This window comes from Elephas maximus, chromosome 21 (genome assembly GCF_024166365.1).
Source record: "Elephas maximus indicus isolate mEleMax1 chromosome 21, mEleMax1 primary haplotype, whole genome shotgun sequence".
NCBI classification, from domain to species: domain Eukaryota; kingdom Metazoa; phylum Chordata; class Mammalia; order Proboscidea; family Elephantidae; genus Elephas; species Elephas maximus.
In genome coordinates, this window is record NC_064839.1 from 44,216,428 (window position 1) to 44,233,174 (window position 16,747).

Here is a 16,747-nt window from a genome sequence, read left to right on the forward strand (position 1 = left end):
TGCAGGTCTACTCTGACACACGTGGGGTCCCTGTGAGTTGGAATAGACTGAACGGCAACTGGTTTTTCTCTTGTATGCCAGGCGTGGTTTTAGGTGTGGAAGTACAAGGGTGACTTCAGATACAATCTCTGCCCTTCAGGAGTTTCTAGTCTATTGTTTTAACTTCTTGTTATTCTCCATTGTTTATGAATAAACTGAGGGTCAGAGAGAAATGAGCAATTCTCTGTTCTCTAAATAATGCCATTTCTAACCCTCCCCATCCTCCTCTTTCTTCCCTTCTTCCATTTATATGAAATATTCCCATTCTTCGAGTTCCCTTGTGGAATTTACTAAACTCCATTTTGGCCTTCCAAGGCTTCTTTCATGTCATGATTGAATTTCTTTAGGATGTGACCTTGAGCCATGTGTCAGATGAACAAGTGGGAATTTGTCAAATTAGCAAGACTTTCGTTAATTTGCATTTTCTCAGTCTGGGTGTAGTGTTCAAGTGAAGTTAGTTGGTCATGCATATAGATGAAATTATTCTTACTTTACTCTCCCATCCTCCCATCCTTATTGAGCCTATTGTTGTTTTTCCATTTTATTAAATATCCTCAGGAAGTTGGAACACAGGGCAATAACGCCATAACTGCAGAGGGCAGGTGAGAGATGGAAACAATCGGAACTGCAGCCCTGAGGACGTCATGTCAATTGGATGGAGTGCCGTTGGTGGCCTCGTTACCAAATTGATGGATTTTTCCTAGAGAGCCCTCATAGAGAATGTGGGTGTCCTCCTGTTTTACATTTCCCCCTTTAGAATCAATGAGGGTGAGATTTTGCTGCTGGGATTGTATATGATGGGATGGGAATACGTAATCGAGATAATGGACATGAGGCAAAAAATTTAAGGAAGTAATAAAAATAAGAGTGTTTCCATTTTCTGTTAAGTGTATTTGTACTAATGTTCTGGAATTCACTGTAAGAAGTTGTAAATGGTGCATGAAATGAAAAATTCCTGGTGGTCTCCAGGGGATACAGACAGTGTTGTATTCTACTCCTGGTGATTTCTTTGGATCATTTTCTCTATTCTAACTTAAATAAAAACATCTTTTTAATTAAGTGTGGCTAGGTTATCTTGACAGTGAAATGCACTCTGGGTTAATTATTATTTTAATACTTGATGGTATCCCTCAACTTCTTGAAATTTTGGGTCTTTTATAGAATTTAGAAGCACAGCCAATGGTTACCACTCACCCAAGTTGATATCAGTTTTTTGTGTTGACATTTTCCTTGTTTTATTTGCTCAATTTTCCTTGCATGTTATTCAGGGGGCTATCATCCAGACTAATGAGTGATGGCAGGGAAAATAATATATGGGTATTTTATAAATCCACAAGACAATTATATGTGTATTTTATATCTCTGAATTACTGCTGTGTCCCCAAAGTATGGCCCAACATCTAGGAAATGGGCAGCTCAGAGATAATAGTGACCTGCTTTAGGTACCATGTCTTCCAAGGCCAAAGCTAGGCATTTTACATGTTCTTCTAATTCTCACAACTACCAAACAAGGTGGGAATTATTACTCCCTTTTACAGGTGATACAGCTGTGGCCAGAGAGACTTATTAACTTTCTGAGGTCCACACAGCTGAGGAGAGCCAGACCCAGGTTGCAAACTTTTACTTGTCTGACCTGCTGAAATTTCATAAAACAAAATAATTCTCTTATGAAAATAACATGATCCAAAAAAAATTCTTTAACTTTCATTCATTCTTTAATTAAAATCACCAACATTTATCAAGAGTGTCTACTTAAAAGGAAATCCCTCATGTGTGTTAATTCTTTCTAGAAGATGCACTTAGTTTGGCTGACATTTTACTGCATCTTTCCCAGGCTTGAATCATTTGAACATTATATCATGATTTTTTTTCCCCCGCAAGTCAGTGCATTCCCTGTACTATCATTTAGTATTCAATGCTATCAGGTTTGACCTTATCCTCAGCAACAGTGTCTATGAAATAAACTGTGAAATGGAGAGGCCAATTTTATATTTTTTCCTGATACATTACAGTACAGTAGTTTTTTTTTTTACAAACTTGCCTACAAACTGACAAAAATTGTGTAGGGTTTTACCAGGGGCACCCAGGCTGTTTGGCGCACGTAATGGATGACTAGGATATACAGAGCTTAAACTGGGCTTGAGGTTGCCGCAGAGAAGAATTTCTATGGTTAGTTTTCCGCTGCAACTCAGGAGTTAGTACTAGTTATTTAAACAGGGATCCATTTTGGAATTCTACAATATTTTTTTCCCTTCTTTTTCCAGGAAAAAAAAGGCAGCAGAACATTCAGCGAGACCGAGACAGTTGCTTATGGGGCTTTGGGTCCTTAGGCCCTTTCCATTGAATTTCAGAATATTTTCAAATAGTATAAATTCTTGCAACTCATCGAGAGATGCCCTAGATGGTGTGACATTCTGTTTCAAAGAGAAATTGGAAAGTATTTCTCTTTGCATAATATTCCACTTAGCTTATTCTTTCCCCATGTGTGAAATGAAATCCTCAAAAGTCATAATTGTCTTAACATTCTGAGGGGTGTTTATTTAACCTGCAAAAGGCTGCCTTATTTTTGGGAGCATGTTACAATTTCATTTACAGACCTTCACTGTGACTTCGCCTGTGGTGGTTGCCACTGTTGCTCTTTGACTCTTTGGAAGTGTAGCTCTCTCTCTGGTTTGAAATTATGTATCTGATTCTTAGGTTCCTTGAGTCATAATGGGCTGGTCTTGTCTCCAAAGAATAAATTATTCTTTATTGATCAACTAGAACCAAATCAACCTTTTCCCTCCTTCTCATGCCATTTTAAGGAATATATTTTAAAACATGGTTACATAATGGCCTATAGACCAAATGTAGCTGGGAAAAGAGCATTGATTCAGATATACTCATTCAGTTACGTACAAAGGGCTTCTTTCTTTTTACATATCAGACCCTAGACAAAGACTTCTTTGCTGATGGACATTGATTATTGTTTTCTGGTAGCGATAACATTTGCACATGCAGATTGTAGCACGGGGTAGAAAGTGTTAAGTAATGTCAGAACGGACACACTCCAGACAGAATCAAAGGGCAGGACTCCTGTGAGATGCTACACCTCGGAAGTTGATGTTCAGTTTACAATAAACACTGGTTGCACTGGAACTGAGTTGCTGCCAGTTACTGATGAGCAGGCAGACCAGACAAAGTAGTCAGCAGGGTGTAAACACTCCCTTGAGAATGGCAAAGGAAGCTTGTTGAGGACACTGATGGAATCTTGGCCACCCTAGTCAGGTCAGTATCACTGGTAATGTGGTGTGTAGGTGGGGACTTGAAGGCCAAGGAATCTTCCTTCTTTGACCAGGAAACGGCTGGGTTGGTCTCCTGTCCCATGAGGTTGTCTGTTGGTAGTAAGTTGAAGAACTTGTATCTTTTGGTTATGTCTTTTTCTGTCAACCACACCACTGTCAGTCTTGCAGAAGGTTTAGGAAAAGCATGTAGAGGCTTCAGAAGAGGGAAGCTTGCTTACTTCCAGGTGAGGAACAAGGGACGGCTTCTTAGAGGAAGGCAGTATCTTCTGAGTACCTCTTGGGAGAAGGGAGGTTGTGGCATATAGAACGGCTGCTGGGGCAGTGTGTGAAATACCGTTAGCTCCCTCTAAGAGGACCACAGAAGGAAGCAGGAAAGCGATGGGTCTCAGCAGGGAGCAGAGAGTAGTGTGACAACGTGTCACTGATTTGTCTACTGCCCAGGAATCTCCACTGTTAGCACCACGATGGATAAGAGCGAGTTTGGAGACAGGCTGAAGTTTTTGTAAACTACGCTTGGGAATGACATCCATAATTTTTGTTGTATAGTGTTCTGTTTGGAAACCCTGGTGGCATAGTGGTTAAGAGCTACAGCTGCTAACCAAAGGGTCGGCAGTTCAAATTCACCAGGCGCTCCTTGGAAACTCTGTGGGGCAGTTGTACTCTGTCTTATAGGGTCGCTATGAGTCATAATCAACTCAAGGGCAGTGGGTTTGGTTTTGGTTTTTATACCATTTGTAGGGCCAGCCTTCACTCCCGGGGAGGGAATTAAGAAGGGCGAGAATATTGGTAGGACATCTTTTCTACCTCAGGAAGAAAAACTCAGCCCCTAAAGTGCGACTGATAGCATCAACTTTGGACTTGGAATGATACTATTTTGTTTCCATTCTGTCTTTACATTTTGAACTTTCCTTTTGATATTCTGTAAATATTAATCATCTTAGAGTCTTTTGAATTACAGTGTCTTTTAGTCAAAACTGAGCAAAATGTGCCATTTGAATAATAAAGACTTCATTAAGGAGAGGGGAAAGGAATTCTTTTTCTTTTGTACAAGCCAATTAAGTGTCTTTACAGTTAAAAAAAAGAAGTCAAGCACTTTATAGTTTCCTATTCCATAAGCCTGTTTTTAATTAATAGAGGTGACAGGTTTTAGGTAGAGGGTACGTATTTTGCCTCTGGTGTTGTGCAATTAACATTAACGAAGGGCATTAAAATTTCGTGAGAGAGGAGAGTTTCCTAGATCCTCTCTGTTGGTTCATGCCTCTAGGCTGAGGTCTTTGGTAACAAGTTGCTTTGTTTGATGTGCTTTGTATTTCCCTGAGAAAATGTGCAGGCAAGGATAAAGGTAACAAGGAAAGGTGGTGTTGTTATTGAGAGGCATGGTATCGAAATTCCAAATCCCCAGTTGTATTAGTTTCTGAGGGCTGTCATAACAAGTTTTCACAAACTTGGCTGCTAAAACACAACAAATTTATTCTCTCTCAGTTCAGGAGGCCAGCAGTCCAAAATCAAGGTGTTGGCAGGTTTGGTCCTTCTGGAAACTGAGGGAGAAATTGTTCCATGTGTCTCTCCCAGCTTCTGGTGGCTGCCAGCAATCCTTGGCATTCCTTGACTTGTACACACATCACTCCAATCTCTGCCTCCATCATCTCCTTGCCTTCTTTTTGTGTCTTCTTTTCTTTTAAGGACACTTGCCATTGAATTTAGGGGCCACGCTAATCCTGGATGATCTCCTCTCGAGATCCTTAATTTAGTTACATCTATAAAGGCCCTTATTCCTAATAAAGTCACATTCACAAGCTCTGGTTTGGGGGGCCACCATTCATTCCACTGCAAAAACAGTGGCATAGCATCTTAGCTATCTCATGCTGCTGTAACAGAAATACTGTAAGTGGGTGGGTTTAACAAACACAAATTTATTTTCTCATAGTTTAGGAGGCCAGAAGTCCAAATTCGGGGCACCAGCACTAGAAGAAGTCTTTCTCTCTCTGTAGGCTCTGTGGAAGGTCCTTGTCTGTTTTCAGCTTTCGTTCCTTGGAGATCTCATATGGTGTGGCATCTGTCTTCCCCCCATTTTGTGCTTGCTTGCTTGATCTCCTCTTTTATATCTCAAAAGAGACAGTTAATATACACCCTATACTAATACTGCTATATTAACATCACAAAGAAACCCCATTCCCAAATGGGATTATAACCACAGGCGTGGGGTCAGGATTTACAACACGTATTTTCGGAGGACACAGTTCAATCTGTAACACATACCAGTGTTATGGATTCAATTTGTAACACTTACCATTCTCTACAAACTGTGTTCCCCATTTTGTCTGCACATGGGGCAGACCACTCCCCAGCCACATTCGAAGGGGGTGGGACGTGGCTGTGGAAGTGGTTTGCCTCATATGTAGGCAAAGTGGAGAGCATTGTTTATAGAGAATTAAAAACAATAACAAAACTAACTAATAGTTGGTTTGCTTTTTATTATCACTGTGTGTCAGCAATTGTAAAAATTGTTAATGATTTAAAATACTCCTCCCTGGTGGGGTGGACTGTTCTCTGTGTGCTACCCTCCTCCATACTCCACTGCTTAGTAATGGGATTACTGAGTCAGACAATGGGGAACTTTTTAATTTTCTTGCTATATATATTTTCAATTCAATACCTGGGGTGTTGGAATATATATTCCCACTAGCTTTATATAGGAAAATAAAAATGTAATAATAATATTGTAAATCTGCTGATCTGATAGGTAGAAAATATCTGATTGTAATTTTTGCTACTAGTAGGATTGAACATGATATTATGCCAGTTATTTACAATCTAATTTTATAAAGTTTTAAATCACGTTTGTCATTATTTCTATTAGACTTTTAGAATGTGCTTTTTATTCATTTGTAAGAACTCTTTATATAGTAAAAACATGGGTTCTTCATATCATTGCATATACTTGCTGTTTCTACTTTTTTTTAGTTAATAGACTTAATTTTTATGGGGCCTTCTCTTCATGCTTCTTTTTATTACATACCAATTTTTTGCTTTTTTTATTTATTTTTTTTCAATTCCAGACTCTTAGGCTGGAGGAATTAAGGATGGGAACAAAATCAGATTGCTGCAAATGGAGTAACAGGTCTATGAGAAGCTTCTCTGGAAAAAAAAAAAAATTCTCATTTTTTAAAATAAAAGTACTATTGACGTACCATGTAGGAAATATTACTTAAAGCCATCGCCAAGGAATCTGAGAACCATCCGTTTTAAGTCCTCACTTCACAGATAGGAATCAGAAGCTCAAAGAGCTTGGGTGATTTGCCTAAACTAGAATAAAAATGGAGATCTTTGAACTCTTAATCCAGAGTTCCTGTACACGCCCCCCCCCCGATATGTTAGCTAAATTCTAGAAATGCATTCTTTCCTGTAAAGCATTTATTTGATCACATTTTTTTTCTTATTACAAAATACCACATGTTGATTACAGAAAAAAATGAAAATCACATAAACTAAAGAAAAAAAAAGACAATTTAAGACACTTTGAATTTCACTCACCGCTAGAGACAACTACTCTTTACTTTTATTATATATACTTCATTACCATTTTCTGTTTATGTATGTATAACCATATGCAGTATTTAGTGTTTTATAACATGAATGTTTTACGGGGTCGATAGATTTGTTTGCTTATTACTGTTTTAATGGTTGCATAGTATTTTATTATATGAAAATATTCTAATTTATTTAGTGATTCCTCTGTTGTATGTTTAGTCTTCTTCTAATTTGTTGCTTTTATGTTACAATTGCAAGCAATGTGGATAGCCTTGGATACATTTTTTTATGCAATTCCTATTAGTAAAATGGGATAATTTCCCACAAAAATGGTTTATTTATGCAGATTTAGAATTTTAATTCATATGAAAGACAACTTTTATTTTTTGAAATTTATTATGAAACATCTAAACATCTACAAAGTAAGAGGGACTATTATAAGAGACCTACACTTACCTGTCCCTGAGTTCATTTCTAATATGTAGATTTCACCTGACCTCTAAAAGGAATATAGTCAAACGGTATATGCCCATCTCTTTAGACAGAAGCATTTCCCCCTTAATATTTTTACTTAACAGCTACTATGTGCAACGTTCTGTGCCACCTTTTAACAGCAATTTTCTTCTTTATTACTCACATCTACTTTAAGGGTTATTATGATTTTGCAGATGAATAAGCTGAAAATTGAATGAATTAAGAAGGACAGAGCTAATTAGGTAGTAGAACCTGGGTTCTAACACAGGTAAAAAACTCCATCTGGTTCCCTGAGACTATCCTGGTTTTAGAATCCCTGGGTGGTACAAACCGCCTACTCAGCTGCTAACTAGAAGGTTGGAGGTTTGAGTCCACCCAGAAGTGCCTCAGAAGAAAGGCCTGGCAATCTACTTCCTAAAAACCAGCCGTTGAAAACTCTGTGGAACACAGTTTTACTCTGCCATGCCATGAGTCAAAGTCGACTTGATGGCAGTTGGTTTTGGTTTGTCCTGGTTTTAGCCTTGAAAGCCCCACATCCCAGGAAACCTCTCATCCCCAGAAAAGCAACTCAGTTCTGTCCCACCAAAGCGGGATGCCTCTCCCATTATAGTGGCTTAAGAATCGACATTCTAGGGGCTCCGTTTCTGACTGATTGGAACCTTGAAGATGGTGAAGAATTGCTTAGTCCCAGGTTGCGTGGGTTATCCATGGTTTTAGAGTGCTCATGCCCACACAACGTTGAATATGTTATTTTTCAGACCTCTTCACGTGCTTGTGTGCAACGCAGCGGCTTTTGCTTTGCCCTGGAGCCTCACAAGAGACGGCCTGGAGACCACCTTCCAGGTGAACCACCTGGGACACTTCTACCTTGTCCAGCTCCTTCAGGACGTCCTGTGTCACTCGGCTCCTGCCCGTGTCATCGTCGTCTCCTCGGAGTCCCATCGGTGGGTCAGAATTCAGTGTTTTGTTCCGTTTTCCTCTTACTCGCACCAGCTAATATTCCCCCATGGCTCTTTTTCTGAAAATAATTGTATTAGTCCTGCTATGAAAAGTGTGGGTGTATTTGAAATTGTTTACCTAATTTCTCTAGGGTGTGTGTGTGTGTATATGTGTGCGTGAGGAGGATTGTGTTTGGGTAGATTATCTCTAACAATGTAGACTTCTTTTTTTTTTTTACAACATATTTCAGGCCCCTCATTGATTTTGCTTAGAGATGGAATAATAATTGATTAAATCTGAATGGCATGACCTTTATTGATTTGTCATTCACCAACTTCAACATCTTCCCAAGAAGAACGTGCAGTTATTCTAGCAGGAGAAACAATGCAATTAAAGACGGCGAGATGAAATCCAATTGTTTTATAATGAGAAATTAGGGAATTCAATGCAGGCATTAGCTGTGTAATTGTAGAAAGGGAAGTACTGTAGTTAGAACATATTAGAAATCTGGCCATGCCTCTTTTGGTTAAAATTTCAATTAAAACATCAGATGGCACTTCTTTTCTATTACCATTAGGAGAATATTCAATCGACTAAAAAGACATGGAAAATTTCATCGTATTTTCAGCATATTTGTTTCTAGAGTTGGATAAACAACTATTTGTCTAAAGAGAAGTACTGTGAAAAGACAAAGGACTTGCTGGGTGAGGCTAGATAGATTTAACGAATGTTGCAGGGATTTCTCGTTCCCATTTTCCTGCTGGTGGTGGGGTGGAGGAGGGGAGACTTTTATTCTTAGCAAAGTAACTGGAAAAATATAATGTGCAAGGGCCTATTTTCCCCCTTCTTCTCCATCTTAAGTCCTGAAATGTTTTAGTGACCCAGAATGAAGCTTATTTTTTTTAATCATGCTTCCATAAAATGTAACCCCTGGGACTTGGAAGAGAGAGACCAGCCAAGGGTTAGCCTGAACCCTTTATCACTCCCAAACACAGGGGCTTACGGTATAAGTGACACACTGCAGATAGATTTACTTTTACCATTTTAAATTTATGATGGCTGAAATGAAAGGAAAATGCCAGTAATAATCCTCCCTCGCGTTACCAGACATGAAACATGTAGTAATTAGGTGGTAACAAAATCTGGACATCCTTATCTTTGCAAATCACACCAGGTTTGTGAAAGAGAGTGGAGTGGCCCTGCTCAGGAGTGAGTGAGGCTACCATGGGGGCAGGTGAGAGAGAGCTCTGGAAATAAATCTGCCAACCCCAATCGCTTGCCAGATGTGGAGGGCACCACGGGATATGTTTAAATGAGCTGGTATTTAATGGGAGATTATTTTGAATTGTCAGCTGCTCGCTTCCCTTTGTAAATCTGTATTTCATGTGACGTCTTTGTTCTTTCCTTAACTGCGGTGTAATTCACGCCTACCTTGGAGATCTGAATCTTAATTTCATTTTAAAAATGAATTTGGAAGGTAGGGTCTTGGCCTCCTGAATTAGATCCGTTTTAGTTCATAAGCAAGACTTTCCTGAAATACGTTATCAGGCCCACAACCATGAGATGACTGGTACTGATTTTCTGCTTTCTCATTATTCTTTGCACATATTAAAGGGCTTTTTTACAAAACACGTTAATTCTCCCAAAGCTGGTTGTTTATTACCTTTGCGCTGTGTCCGCTGGCATCAGAGAGGGAGTTTGGAGACTGGGTGTGCAGTACCTGGAAGCACTTCCTCACTACTCAAGGACCCAGAGCCCTAAACCATGTTGTAAAATGGAAGTGTTGATATCGAATTACCTCCATAAACCTTGGCAGAATCTCTTCGTTGGCGTCAAGACCCCCTGTTAGGGGAAAAATAAAGTCCTGTGTTTGCAGAAAATATTATACCAGACTGCCCCAGGCAAAATATTTATTAGCCTCCCCGTGTCTTCACTGTATTTTAGTTACTTATCTGGAGCGAGTGAAAGCGATTCGCATTTCTGCATACCTAAAATATATCATACTAAAAGGAGAAGTTGACTTCCTTGCTGTGAAAAATGTTCAGATAACAATTAAAATAGAATGAAGGGTGTAGGACTGGCTGAACAACTGTAAATGGCTGCAGCTGTGTTGTGCTTCACATTGCGCCACACACACACATGCACACATACGCACACACAGCTTCTGATGGAAATTCACTTCTATTCTTTGAACATACTAGCTTTTGTCTACATAGAATCCAGCCTAATTATTTTAGTTCGGTAATTAAAAAACCCTCAGTTAAAAACAAAACAAAAAGGAGCAGTATATGCAGCATATACAGAAATACAAGCTACAGATTCACTGAAAGAAGCAACAGTTAATGTTCACAGAGCAGATGTTAACATTTGAGTGTACCATTAGGGGGATAATTCTATAAAGACATTATTGTTGGATTTGTCCGTTTTAAACTCGGAAATCTAGTAGATGGCCTTGGAGGTGTTTTGCTGCCTGCATGAGCTCTTTATGCCTCCTGAGAGGTGCCCAGGGTCATGTTTCAGGACGCCTGTCCTGCCTGGGCTTGGAGGACTCAGAGAGTTTGCCCACCCTTCCTGCTTCCTGGAAACCCTGGTGGTGTAGTGATTAAGTGCTACGGCTGCTAACCAAAAGGTCAGCAGTTCAAATCCACCAGGCGCTCCTTGGAAACTCTATGGGGCAGTTCTACTCTGCCCTATAGGGTCACTATGAGTCGGAATCGACTCGACGGCAGCAGGTTTGGTTTGGTTTGGTTTTGGGTTTTCCTGCTTCCTGGAGGTCTGTCAGTACAAGCTAATCAGACCTTAAAGGTAGGTTTTCTGCCCAGGAGCTCCGTGGGGCAGGAAGTCCCGGTTCTGCTTATGGAGTACGGGGGAAGGCTATTTGTCTGCAGAGGTAGGGTCTGATATTTAGCAGCTTGTGTTCCGCCATCTTGAAGCTGTCATTGAACCCGGCTCCACTAATTTCACATCTTGATTAGGGACCAGGAATGGCTTTTCTCCTTTTACAAGTTTACATAATCTACCTTATATTCTCCATTCACGAGAGAATTCTGTATTGTCCTTAAAAACAAAGCAGGAACTCCTTCTGAACATTAGAAAGTGTCATATGCAAATATTAATGAAGAACATAGAGGGTTTGAACACAGTGGTTAAATTTGCCTTTTCAGAGACAAGACTATTTTTTTTTTTTTTAATAGGGGAACTTGTCCCTTAGTCTAGAACTCCAAACCCATCATCAAATTTCAGTTCTATAAGCCTGTACTTAGTCCCTACCAAGTGTCAAGCACTGTGCTAGGCAGCATGTAAGAGGCTCAGAGTCTACCTTCCAAGAATTTACAGGTAGTGTTGGAACTAGGCGAACAAATAACTTGGAATCTGGTATGGTAACCGCAGAGATGTGGAAAATGTACAGACGAAACCTGAGGATGTCAGGACTAGGTTTGTTATTCATCTAGGTGAGGGAGCAATGCCACTGAACTCTAGGAATGAGATCATGAACTGGGACCTGGAAAGTGGATACTTAATTTCTGTGGCAATGTGTTTCAATGTGCTTTCCATGATTCTTTTAATCTATCCCCCACTGCCACCCAAGAAATCATTGCTACAGGTAGCTGTGGGAGAGTTAGTTAGGGAGAGCTTCCTGGAAGAGGTAGAGGCTGAACTGGTTGGGCTAAACACATCTACCAAGAAGAATTTCCATAAAAAAAGATAAAGTTAAATTAAAATTAAAAGAAGAAGAATTTCCAGCAATAGTTAATGAAAGAAGAGCCACAGGCAGGAGTATAGGGTGTTATTTTTATCCCATGCCTTTTAGATATTCTCTAAATCCTTCATGTTCTTTTTTACCAAGAGTAGGCAGTTTCCAAGTCATGGCCCAGATCTTGGATCACTGGGTTCTCAACCCAATAGCCCCTGTTTATAATAACTGTTCTGTCATGCCTTATTAACTCCATTGAAATAAAATTCAGAAATATGTAACTCCCCTGCACAAATATATTTTTAAATCAATATGATAGCATAACTATAATAAACCTGTTGCCACTGAGTCGATTCCAACTCATAGTGACCCTATAGGACAGAGTAGAACTGTCTCATATGGTTTCCAAGGAGCACCTGGTGGATTCCAACTGCTGACTTTTTGGTTAGCAGCCATAGCTCTTAACCACTATGCCAATAGGGTTTCCATATGAATTGAAAAAATGAATGTGAAAAAAATACCGTGTTGGAAAATGTGACCACTTGGGCAGGACTGCAGGGAAGATACCTGATCAGTGGCGAGTATCCATGCCTAAGTCACTGTGAGTGGGGCAGTCACACATGCAGACTGCTGTCCTTAAAAACAAATTTGCTGACTCAGGTATCATCAGCGTGGAATCAAGCTTCACCAAGCCCCAAAAAACAAAATCAGAAAATAAGTTTGTTCCTCGTTCATGTGGTAGTTGCACCACATTCCTGCAAATTCAGTGAATATTAAAAATGTGCATATATGTAAAACACAATTAGGTTCTAAGCTCAGATGGTTATAAACAGGCTTTTCACGTACATGGATGTCCAGTGGGACCATCTTTTTCAAGCAAGACCCCACCTGCATTGCAGGACACCCACTATCCCCGGCCCCTGCCGACAGTCATTATGACAACCAGAAAAAGGCCCCCCAAAATTTCCACATTTCCTGCTAAATTCTACTGCCTTAAGATGATTAAGCTCAGAAGTATGGACTCTTCCTGTGATTTGGGGACTTGGAAGTAGGTACCCCACAATTACTTTCAAAGTCTCATTTGCCATATCCTCGACAACATTTCTGGCTGTCAGCTTTGTTGGTGACTTGAGAGCAGCAATGTCACTTAATACTAGCAATTGGATGTCATGGACTGAGTCCTGGAGAAGGGATATTTGATTTCTGTTAAAACAACTGCTCATAATAAGGAAAATAAGATTATTTCCTAATTTTGTTTTATCTTTTATTTTTTGTTGCCCATAGCCATTTTCTAGAATACCTTCATTATGCTACCTTATTATCCAGTGCAAATGCTCAGAGTTAATTTAATGAAGCAAAATCTGAGGGGTCCTTGACAAAGATGAGACCGTCTAGAAAATTCCTTTTGTTCTTATCCTTTTTTTTTTTTTCCTTTAGGACAGTCATACTTTGTTGTTATTTTTAAAAAAGGAAAGAAACAAACAGCTGGTGTTTAACGACTCCATCAGACCCAATTATAAAACATCAACTAGTTACTTTGATTTGTGTGCATTCATGCCATGGGTATATTTAAAAACACTAGACTCTGCCAGAACTCATTTTGGCTCTGTTTACATTTATCTTTTGAGCATATAAGACTACTGATGGCACCTCACCAAGGTTATAACCCCTTTATAATCATTAATTTTTAATCTAGAGAAGAGTCTTGGAGGCAGCAAGACTCATCTATATTTACTTGGATCTTCAAATGAAAATATACAGAACTCAAGCGTTGGCTAAAATAATCCAGGAAAGCCCCATCAAAGGTTAGGAATGTGATATCTTTCAGCTTCCAGAAGCAGCAGCCCTTTATTTAAGATGCTTTTCCATTTAATTTAATTATCCTTGAACTTCCTGTTGTAGGTTTTGAAAAATATATCGTGGGGGGGGAGGGTGGAGTTCAGCATGTTAAGACGAATACATTTATGAGTTAGGCCCTTATTAAGTCTATCTTTGAATCCAATTGGTTTATATTGTTTTTATCAACATTAATCTGTTTTTAGGGCAGAGTCTTTGTTTCAATATACACACAATTGAGTTTTCTGTAGTCTCTGCTAGTTTCGTCTGATTTCAAAAAACCAAAGAGCTTGTATAGGAAGTCAGAGCTTGGTTGCTTCATGTCATAAGCATACGTCCTATTTTTTAGGTTTACAGATATTAACGATTCCTCGGGAAAACTTGACTTTAGCCGCCTTTCTCCATCTAAAAATGACTATTGGGCCATGCTGGCATATAACCGGTCCAAACTCTGCAATGTCCTGTTCTCCAACGAGCTACACCGTCGCCTGTCCCCGCGTGGGGTCACGTCCAATGCCCTGCATCCTGGGAACATGATGTACTCCTCCCTTCATCGCAACTGGTGGGTGTACACAGTGCTCTTTACCCTGGCGCGACCCTTCACCAAGTCCATGGTAAGTGAATGGCTTTGATCACTGCCAGTGCCCTCTGTGCGCCACTCAGGAAAGGGTCTAGAGAAACACAGAGGTGTGTGTTTTCTTCACCCTTTGCCCTCTTGATATGATGAGTCTGGTCTCAGTAATCACATGGTTGGGCCTATTAGTGCCGTCAAAAGGGGCTCTTGAGCATATTTGCATTGATGTTAGATTAAACCTGTTCAGTGGCGTCACTAGGATTGGTGTCACCCAGTGTGGTAACTTGTGGTGTCACACTCCCCCCATGAACCTCCTTCCATACCAGACCATACAGAATCCATAGTAATATTTTTTGTACTAATGTTACTGGTAAATCGTAATTCCCATGTATCACTCCTTTTCCTTTAATTACTACTTCATTTTCAACAAAATTTATTGACATAGATTGACAAATACTGATTACCACAATATGGTAGCTGAAACACCAGAACATTTGGCAAAATCAGCAGCTATAAAAACACCAGCAGCAACGAAAACAACAGCGCGTGCTTGTAGTGTGTGCAGAGGAAGCCATGTGATTCGAAATATCATTGTAATTGGCTAATAATGACAGCTCTGACCAGAGTACGTTGGAAGGTTCAGGAAGTTAGCATAGGGTTTTAGCCTTGTAGGTATATTGATACGTGTAAGCTGAGCTTATGAAAAATGTTTTTGTTGTTATAACTAACTACAGGGATGTTTTTATAAAAAATAGTAAGTTTCTGCTGAAACACTGCACAAAAATTTTATATACAGTCATTTTGGTGTCACCTCCTCTGACAGTGTCACCTGGTGCGGTGCACACCCCCCACGGCCCCCTAGTGACACCACTGAACTTGCTTCTCTAAAGGTGTGTAGAAGCCTGGATAGATGTGGTTTTTTTAGTGTTAAATATGGCTAAAATCTCGTTGGGCATGATAACTTGTTTTCTTTTGATGTAATTTTTGTTTGTTTTGATTCAGAAGCTTTGAAAATCTATTTGGTTGAGCATAGTAGTTGGAAACTGTGTTTTAGGTTAGTAGGTGAGAAACATGGATTTGTGATTATCGAATTTTCAGCTGATATGATTTCTTTGCTTTCAGTGAGAATCTATATTTGATATTCTAATTTCTACTTTTAATGGGTGTAACCCTGTCCTGGAGAATGCTTTGTTGGCCAAAAGTGTGTTTTATGCTTTATTTTTCCAAAGATGAATCTTTTTAGATGAATCACACTAGTATGGTTAGATTTGGAAAGGTTTGTAAATGTAGATATGAAGTTTTTACATTTGAGATGGTTATTTTACAACCAAGTCTAGAACGTTCTTCTGTGAAATCATTTTAGTGGAAAGTAATTTGAATGAATAACGGAAATTTTACACAATCTACTTGGAATACATTTTACTAATCCATAGGCCTTACCAATTTTTTTCCTGTTAATAAACACCAGTGTTCCAATTAAAACATTTATCATCCGGTCCACAGAAATTACCCTTCTCCTATATACTTTTTGGCCTTTACAGGTATCAGAAGTCAAACCATCATCCCTCAACTCCCTGGGCAAATGGCTGTACAGCCTCTGAATATAGTCTGCCTTCTTCCTTGCATCCTCACCCACCCATCACCCTTAACCATCATGTTTGTGGATGACTTTTGAAACTATAACAAACATCTTTTGAACTGCTTAGGAAAAGATAAGTGTGTCTTTTATTCTAATCACTCGAGCGGTTTTAATGCAAAGTAAACAGACATAGTCCAAGAGTTGAACACTTAACGATCAAAGGAGTTGGAAGTGGGTAGATCTCTGGAGAGCAGTTCTCCATGTCACAGAGTGGGCCTGATATCTCAGAACTAAATGAGTGTAGCCCATTTGTATGGACATCGCCAAGTTCTGAAATTACCCCTCATTTTACTCTTGGTTATTGGGTAAGAATATGCTCTCCCTGAGGGTTTCTTTGACCAGGATTATGGCTCATTCACAGGTGCTTCACTGTATGTGATGAAGAGGAGTATGGGTCTGAATTGGGTGCCAGCACCACTTACACAAGTGAGATGAGTCCTTCAAATTTAGATAGGAGAGAGGGAGAGAGGAGCATTCTTTTTAGTCTTCCTTTGGCCCTGTGCCTTCAGGACCAACAGGCCAATCCCTGAATATAGCATGCTATCTTTGGATGTTGGTTCTTCTGACTTGTATTTGTTCATTGGTAGGGGTTAAAAAAAAAGGAACTCCTTAATTTCCAGAATTTCTCCATCAGAGGAATGTGATGGGAATGACTTGGGAGTGGATCTGTGACTGTAGGGAATGTGATGGAGGATTGTGTAACCATGTTGTCATTGGTATGGACTATTGTGGATGAG

The 16,747-nt window shown here is 39.6% G+C and overlaps 1 protein-coding gene across 5 annotated transcripts in view; it reads left to right on the forward strand.

The window, feature by feature from the left end:
- The window catches only part of WWOX (WW domain containing oxidoreductase), a 1,109,212-nt gene that overhangs the window by 335,649 nt on the left and 756,816 nt on the right, over positions 1–16,747 (forward strand). For all 5 annotated transcript variants that reach the window (XM_049864761.1, XM_049864762.1, XM_049864763.1 and 2 more), the window contains exons 7-8: positions 8,087–8,272; positions 14,147–14,411. In XM_049864761.1, coding sequence (XP_049720718.1) covers positions 8,087–8,272; positions 14,147–14,411 — 451 coding nt within the window. The remainder of the gene's footprint in view (positions 1–8,086; positions 8,273–14,146; positions 14,412–16,747) is intronic.